Source organism: Cucurbita maxima, unplaced genomic scaffold, assembly GCF_002738345.1.
Source record: "Cucurbita maxima cultivar Rimu unplaced genomic scaffold, Cmax_1.0 Cma_Scf00078, whole genome shotgun sequence".
In the NCBI taxonomy this organism is placed as follows: Eukaryota; Viridiplantae; Streptophyta; class Magnoliopsida; order Cucurbitales; family Cucurbitaceae; genus Cucurbita; species Cucurbita maxima.
This window is the reverse complement of record NW_019272094.1, coordinates 299,973-308,851: the sequence shown is the minus strand read 5'-3', so window position 1 is coordinate 308,851 and position 8,879 is coordinate 299,973. Positions and strand designations below refer to the sequence as shown.

The following is an 8,879-nucleotide window of genomic DNA, read 5'->3' as shown; positions in this document are numbered from 1 at the left end:
AAAAAAAAAAAAAAAAAAAAAAAAAAAAAAAAAAAAAAAAAAAAAAAAAAAAAAAATTGAAAAAATGGTATCTAAAATTTGGTTAGTCCAAATTATTTGATTTAAATACAAAAATAGAAAATTATATCCTCATAATAAAATTTATTAAATATTTTGAAGACGTGAAAACTAAAATACATGGCTTTAATTATATTTAAAAAAAGAAAAAAAAATTAAGGGAATAAAAAAATAGAAAGGAATTAAGATAGGTAAGAAGAGCATGTGTTTTACCCGATTTGATTCCCTTTTTGACGGTCAAACTTACAGCGTGGTGTTCGCATTTCTCGAGGCTTTATTTATTTTTTTATTTTTTTTTATTTTTTATTTCTCTCTCTCTATGTGTTTTAAATATCATTAATTATTTGTTTAGTTGCAAATAATAATAATAATAATAATAATAATAATAATAATAATAAATGATGATGATAATAATAATAGGGAGCATTAAATGATAAATGTAATGTGAGTGTGGAGTTGGACTTGTGAAATGAAATGAAATTAAAGTAGATGATGCAGAAATGAAATTAGATTAGATTTGGTTGGAATGTGTGGGGGTTCACAAGTAATAATAATAGGTACACCCACCAGACATGGGTCTGTGTCCTCTTCCAGGGTGCAACACCCTATACTCCAACCTTTCTCTCTCTCCATTTTTTGTATTTTTTATAGGATAAGGAATCACTACAAGAGGAGTGAGATTCGGATTATCTTCTTGATCGAATATCTCAAGGCAACAACATTGTTTGAGATTTAAATCACTCCACAAGCAAGATCGATCACGTCTACCTTCAATGATTCTTGTTGATCAAATATCTCAACGCAAGAACACTTTCTTGAGATTCGAATCACTCCACAAGCAAGATTGATCATGTCGAGCTTGAATGATTTTACATGCAACCTAAACTACATAGAATTGCAAACAAACTTAGTCATTGGCTAAAGAAAAGCACACATGCTTCTTTTATTATATTTTCCAAGTCTAGTTTCAAATAAACATGCATGGCTTTATATAGTCTCATAAAGTAAATAAAATGTCTTAAAATATAATAACTAACTCTAAATTACCCAAAATTTATAACAATCGAACTTCATTCTTATTCAATTGGCATGTATTGAAACATCTTTTGATAATTTTGACAACCTTTTCTTCACATCTTCATTAGAGTTGATATCTTTTGGTTCATATCAATTTTGTTAGAGGACTATAAGGAAAATACTTATACATGTCGTTTTCCAATAGACTTTAAGATACTTCAACGGTAGTAGTGTTGAGAATGATGCTCTGATACCATGCTAAGAATGAAAAACAAAATAAAAGTGAGATCGAAAGCCACCTCTTTTAAATAGAATACAAACTACAAACTAAATTATTATCTACGCATTTGCATATTCAAACGAGTTAGGATAAAGTGATGAGAAAAGGGATGATTGAATGAATGTGAGAAGAAAGGAGTGTGTGTCCAAGTGGGAATGAATAAGTGGGTGTGGAGAGTGGCTATGTTTGCCGTTGCTCGCCTCTGTCTCAGATTTTTATTGTCAGATTAAATTAAAATCTTTTATTATACTAATGTTAATAACTTGTTTTTAGATTACCAAACTGCACATGTTTTATTTATACCCTTCCCATGTGTTGCCCCTTTACTTACATAATTATATATTCATCCATTTCACTCTCTGCCCCAATCGGAGTTATGGCACGATTTAAGGCTAAGAAGAATTACACAAACATTTATTTTTCATCGTTCAATCTTCGTTTCATGTGTTATAAGTTTAATCGAGTGAGAAAAAATCATTTGAAACTTTAGAGGTCAACATCTGAACTTGTCCATCATCGTCAAAACTTCTTTTTTAATGAGCATTTAAAGGGCAATAAGAAGTTACAAAGCTTGCTAATCATGGTCTTTAGTAGACATTTGGAGGGCTTATTATGTCTACCAAGGGCAAAGGATGGACCCAAATATTTTCTTTTTAGTGACAGACCAAAATTAATTTTATGTATGAGTATGAGGAGTACGGTGTTCTTTTTTCGATCATCTCCTAACAATGTGGAGAATTTTCATTTAGACAAAGAACAAAGAGAGTAGCGAGAAACATGTTTGATGAGCTAAACGAAAATGACAGAAAAGATGAAGATGAGAACGATGAATAATGTATTTTAAATATGTATTACCTATAAAGATATATTTCAAGAAAAAAATAGTTGATAAGAAGGGTTGGAGTGGATTCAATAACAATAATTGATACTTATTTCTCTATATTACTCTATATTAACGTTATAAAACTCATAATTACACTAGAGGGCTTCACCAAATTATCAATGGGGAGGAAAGGGTAGAAATATTCATATGACTCGAGAATCCAATCAATCTAGACTACCCAACCCGAACCATAAAAATTGGGTTAGGTTAGATTCTTTTTTTTAGGTTGGGTTGAGTTTAATTTTTTTGAAAAGGGTCGGTACCGAGATTGGCATTTTTTTGTTAACTCAAGAATAGAGGGTTGATTTGAGATAGATAGTGAATTCTATTCGAGTTAATGGGATGACGGACCCAATCAGTCCACGTGCACACCCATGGGAAAAAAGGTTTGAAAATTTGAGGGGAAAATTGAAGTTGATTTGGGTTTAGGCATGACAAAGGTAAATGCTGTCCATTCATATATCATTATTGTAATACTACTTTGGTGTGTACGTGTGTCTTTAAATATATTTATTCACTCAGAGATTAAATTATTATACCAAAAGAAAACCTAAGATTGCTCCCTCACTGCTTTGCTCCATTTATGAGGGTGAGAACTGAAACACAGATTTGTTTATAAGTCCATACAACTCTTCCAATCCTCTTCTCTCAACCATGGAGCTTCACCATTTCCATTGATTATCCAACAATGGGTTCAATCAACTGGTTGGGTTTCTCTCTCTCCCCCCAACAACACCAACACCAACTCCCCCACCACCCCTCCGACCTCCCTCACGGCGTCTCCGCCGCTGCCTTCACCACCGACCAAATCTCCGCCTCTGACGTCCCCGCCGTCTGCTTTGACAACCTTCCTTCCTCCTATGGCGTCTATGACTCTCAAGGTCTCTCCTTTTTCACTTTTTTGGCCTTTTTGGATGATGGGGTTTTTAGAAATTGATGTTTAATCAAAACCCATTTCGTATTTTTTTTTTGTTTTTTGTTTTTGTTTTTGTAGATTGGAATAGTGTGAAGGGTTTAGGGCAGACTCAAAGTTCGGAGTTTTCTGGTTTAATCGAAACCCATCACCAACCAAAGCTTGAAAATTTCCTCGGCCATCACTCTTTCACCGACCAAGACCACGCCGCCGCCGTCTACACCAATGCATCCGCCAACTACATCTTCCAAAATTGTTCTTTGGAGCTTCCATCTGAGTCAAACGGCGGAAGCGGTGACGGTGGTGGAAGACCCAACGCCAGTAACGGTAACTACACTAGCTCTATTGGGTTGTCTATGATCAAGACGTGGCTGAGAAACCAACCGGCGCCGCTGCAAGCGGTGGCTAAAAGTGGCGGAGATCACGACGGAGCAGTAGGAAAACCTAATTTCACAAACCCACATACTTTATCGCTGTCGATGAACACCGGGCCACCACCACCACCGTCGCAGTCCTCCGACTCGGAAGCTCTGCCACTTCTCGTAACAAACGGCGGCAAAAGCTCCTCCTCCGATAAGAAACAACCCAAATCATCGGCTACCAAGGTAGACACTGAAAACAGTGCCATTGAAGCTGTCCCAAGAAAATCCATGGACACATTCGGACAAAGAACTTCCATCTACCGCGGTGTAACCAGGTTTTGATATTGTCACTCTGAACATAAGTTCAATAACTTTACTCTAATTCCAATGAACGAACATGAATTTTTAATTTATAAATTCACGATCATTTTCTAAATTAATATTTTTATTGCATGTTTGTTTCAACAGGCATAGATGGACAGGAAGATATGAAGCTCATCTGTGGGACAACAGTTGCAGAAGAGAAGGACAAACCAGAAAAGGAAGACAAGGTAATTAATTAATTAATTAATTTATTAATTTCAAATCAAGAAATCATTGGATATATAATTTTCTAATTTAAAGTTTTAATTTGGTGGTGTGGGGTTCTTATCAACTCATGTGGGGCTCCATTTCCTCCACTACAAAATGCAGTCTATTTGGGTGAGTAATATATAATAATACAAAATCCTTTTACTTTTCTTCATAATCTAATTTTATTTGTAAGTTTATGATTGTAATCTTATTAATTTGGTGTTTTTTTTGAATCAAACAGGAGGTTATGACAAAGAAGAAAAGGCTGCTAGAGCCTACGATTTAGCAGCACTTAAATACTGGGGTACCACTACCACCACCAACTTTCCAGTAAGCCTTACTCTCGACTTTCATTATGCTCTTAAACTTTATATTATATCGACAACGTTCATCTGACCTCCTCGATCCAACGTACTTAATGTTTGGGTAATTAGATTTAATAATTTAGAACCAGAATAGGTTGGGTTAAAAAAGTTTTTTTTCGACTAACCCGAGTTCTCAATCCAACCCTCTATTTTTTTGGTTGGGTTGAGTTGGGTGGTCGGGTTATTTTTTTTTGAATTATTTAAAAGAATCCTATTTATCCACCGTATATATTGTAATCTCGTAAAATTCAAATATCAAACATTTACAAATCAATATGCATCATTCTTAAATTTTTTTTAAAAGGTAGGGTTCGGGTGAGTTGAAACCTTATTTTCAATCCGACCAAAAAAAGGTTAACCTGCAAACCGAATCAAAATTTTTATTTTTTAAGAATTCAACAAACCCAGTTGGGAAAACGGGAAAAAAAAAAAAAAAAAAAAAAAATCTAGCTCAAACTAACTTTTATACTTTGGATTGGATAGTTCTGATTGGTCAGATTATCGAACCATCTAAACACTCGATAATCACACAACTTGCTTACTGAATTATAAAAATTGTAGATTAGTGATTACGAAAAAGAGTTGGAAGAGATGAAGCACATGACCCGCCAAGAGTTTGTAGCGTCTCTAAGAAGGTACAAACGCACAACTAGCTTACTCTTAATACATTTGTTTTATATTATATAGTTTTATTCCTTTACATTTTTCAATTTTGGTCGTATAATATAAGCTTTACTTCAATTAACTTCCAATCAAACTCAAATTACAGGAAGAGTAGTGGGTTTTCTCGTGGAGCTTCCATTTACCGTGGAGTAACAAGGTAATTTTCATTTTAATTTTACCCCACGACCTCTCTTTTTCACCCACATTTTATAAATTAAAATTTGAATATGGCCGTTGGTGACAGACACCACCAGCATGGGAGATGGCAAGCAAGAATAGGGAGAGTTGCTGGAAATAAAGACCTTTACTTAGGAACTTTCAGTAAGTCAATTATAAATATTGTATATTCATAGCTACGAAATATTCAAATATTGTTTGTATTTGGAAAATTAGGTACGCAAGAGGAAGCAGCCGAGGCATACGACATAGCAGCCATAAAGTTCCGAGGACTAAATGCTGTGACCAACTTCGACATGACTCGTTACGATGTCAAAGCCATTCTTGAAAGCAATACATTGCCTATCGGTGGTGCTGCCAAGCGCTTAAAAGATATTGACCATTCTGACATTCCTCTGCATCCCCAATCAACTGATGAAAACATTTCATCGCATTTATCTGATGGAATGATTACTACCGGGGGTGGTGGATGGCCAACTGTCGCCTTCCACCACCACCACCCCTACGCCTCTCACTACCCTTATGGTGCACTACAGCAACGGCTGTGGTGCAAGCAAGAGAACGATGTTACTGCCGGGAACTTCTTGGACTCGGTGGACCAGAGCTCCGGGTCGAGCTCGGTGGTTTACAGTAGAGATGGGTACGGTGGGAACTTCGTGATTCCGATGGGGCCAGAAGGGGGCGGATTGGGAGACATTGGAGAAGTGAATATGTTTGGTGGTGGTTGTAACGTGGATGACCCATTCCATGCAACAAGAACGAGCAATTTGTATAATTATAATAATTCCTCCCATCAGCTGCAACAACCACCGCCGGAGCTGCAAGGCTCCTCCGGCAACAACTGGCATCCGCCAGCCAGGTCGGTTTGTCACGGCGGAACTCCGCCGCCTTTCACCATTTGGAATGACACTTAGAAAAGGAAAACAGAAGGAAAGTGGAAGATGATTTTGTTCTTTTTTTTTTTTTTTTGTTTAAATTTTTGTTAATGTGTTGATTTAGGGTAAGTTGATTATAAGCAAAGTTTTGTTATATACTTATATATATATATATATATATTAAGGATCTAAAAAAGGTGACGTGGCATTTATATATGCTGTGAATTTTGGGAAGCTTAGGTGGTAGAATTGGATCCTCGGCTAAGTTTTATATATTTTACATGTAATTTTGAATTTTAACCCAATTTGTTGGTTTAAACTACAAGCAATGGTATTTTCTTTCTTTCTATTGTCCTCGTTTAAGAAATTATTGAACTTTCCTTCGACTTCTGTTTGTATTAGCTCGTTAAGAGAAGATCATGAGTATATAACTAAAAGACAGTATCTCTATCGATGTGAAACATTTTGGTAAGACGAAAAGTAAGACCTTAAGAACTTATATTCAAACGGGGTAATATTATACCATTATGTAGGATCGTTGATTCTATCACCTCGTAGACGTTGGGAGAAAAAAACTAAATGATAATAAATTGAAATATATGTGTTTTATGTTTGAAGAGTGAGCTAAATTAATTAAATTTTAGTTGTTGTTTATAAAAATATATATAATTAATTATTCAATTTGAATAAAAGTTTATATAATTTTGATTGGTTCCTATATAAGTTTAAAATACTAAAATTTAAGGCATAATTCAAATTTGATTTAATAGAAACTATTAATAATTACTAGGAAATTAACCATTTTAATAAAATAAAATTATTAAAAATAATTGCGACAAGTAAATGTAAATAATATCTATTTATATAAAATTCTTGAGAGTATTGTGATGGGACATATAACATCAAACACCTTCTTAAAAGAACGAATTGGGAAGACTTTTGGTCAAATTTAACGAAAGGTTTCCAAATAGAAAATAATATGGATAGGAATGGAGACTAGAGATATTGAAGATGTGATAATGAATTCTGATTTGTCCGAGCGGTATAAGCACAACTGTAATGATCTATACCCAAGATTTCGATTAGGATTCAAAATCTGGATTCGACACTTAACGTCTCCAACATTCCTTTACTACATGTTCACGTTCTTTACTCCTCGCTTCTAAGAGTCAACAATTTTCAACATGTTTTGTCCTCACTCATAAATTTTTTAAGAGATCACCTCATATAGAATTGATTCAATTAAAGCACATTTGAGTTTGGAGTTCATACGATGAAGCCACCAAAAAAGAAGGTACATTTTGTTGGTATTGATAGTAACTTTCAATTCTTCAAAATCACTGTCATTTGAATGTAGTATCGAATTAATTGCGTACCCTCGTCGTCTATTCGAGAAAGGACATAAAGAAAGAGAAAGAAGAGAAAATTGGTTTTGCAGCAGACATAATAGGCAAGAAATGAGTAATGGAGTTGAATATTTCTGATCCTTATGGTAAAACAGGAGGAATAATAGACACCATCAGTTGTGTTGGATGAATAGTGAAGGACATGATTTAAAGTATAAAGAGCTGGAATTCAGGAGAACCTGCCCCCACAACACCCATCGCTTTTTTAGGCCAAAATAGAGTGTTAAAATGATGTTAAAACGCATCGGCTACGGATAGGTTTCCACACACTTATAAGAAGTGTTTTCTTCCCCTTCTCAATCGATGTGAGATCACTCAGCTAACTTTTTTTGGAGGCCAGGGTCTCAACGTCCTCGTTGGCATACTATTTGGTAATTGGCTCTGATACCATTTGTAACGGTTGATGGTCACTACTAATCGATATTGTCTACTTTAGCCTATTATGTATTGCTGTCAGTCTCACAATTTTTTAAATAGACAATACAACATGTTGAATTGATTTAAAGCCATTTTTTTAAAGCTTTATCAAAATCCAAAATTATAGAAATAAATTGACCTAGTTTTCTTTTAGTATAATAATTGAGATAGGAGCACGTGTCAATTACATTTATCTCGGTTCACTTTGACATAGCTCAATTAATGTATATCAACTCTAATGTTAACAAACTTATTATATATTTATAGAGATATATTTCTTTCTTTACTTACATTTTTTAAATAATAATAATAATAATAATAATAATAATAATAATAATAATAATAATAATGATGTGGATTTTGTAGTGAATGGGGGTTTTGCTAGTGTAATAGGGGGGTGACCTATAAGACATGGAACCGGGTAACAGGCAGGAGAAAATGACGGGCAGTTACCTTTACAGCTAAGGAGGGGGTGATCTGTATGTTTGCCACGTGGTAGGCTTGTGTAATAATGGCGTTCACGTAAATTATGGTCAATGTACATGGTAATGGCCAACCGAGTGGCCGCATAAGCGTCAATTTTAGACCTAACCTTACAAAATGATTTTCAATTTTTCAAAAATAAAATGACTTAAAAAATACTTATAAAAATTGAAAATTATTACATTTTTTTTTGTGCTTAAACTTCAAAATTAGGTGTGTTTTGAATGACTTCGTGAGAACTAAATATATTAAAAGAATTCATGTTAGTTGGTTTATGACGATAATATTGCATTAATTAGTTTGTGGTGATAATTTTTACTTTTAAGAGCGAACAATAATAGCATCACGGAGAATGAGAATTTATTTAGGATAGAATCGGAACAAAAAAAAAAAAAAAAAAAAAAAAAA

General features: G+C 34.2%; 2 protein-coding genes across 3 annotated transcripts in view; both read left to right on the top strand.

Moving 5' to 3' along the window:
• The window catches only part of LOC111472545 (exopolygalacturonase-like), a 373,620-nt gene that overhangs the window by 137,281 nt on the left and 227,460 nt on the right, over window positions 1-8,879 (top strand). The window lies entirely within an intron of this gene.
• On the top strand, window positions 2,827-6,400 carry LOC111472538 (AP2-like ethylene-responsive transcription factor BBM). Its single transcript, XM_023118137.1, has 9 exons — window positions 2,827-3,118; window positions 3,232-3,847; window positions 3,981-4,063; window positions 4,206-4,214; window positions 4,327-4,415; window positions 5,012-5,085; window positions 5,220-5,270; window positions 5,358-5,434; window positions 5,507-6,400. The coding sequence occupies exons 1-9, from the start codon at window positions 2,926-2,928 to the stop codon at window positions 6,202-6,204; spliced, it is 1,890 nt and encodes a 629-aa protein (XP_022973905.1). The 5' UTR covers window positions 2,827-2,925; the 3' UTR covers window positions 6,205-6,400.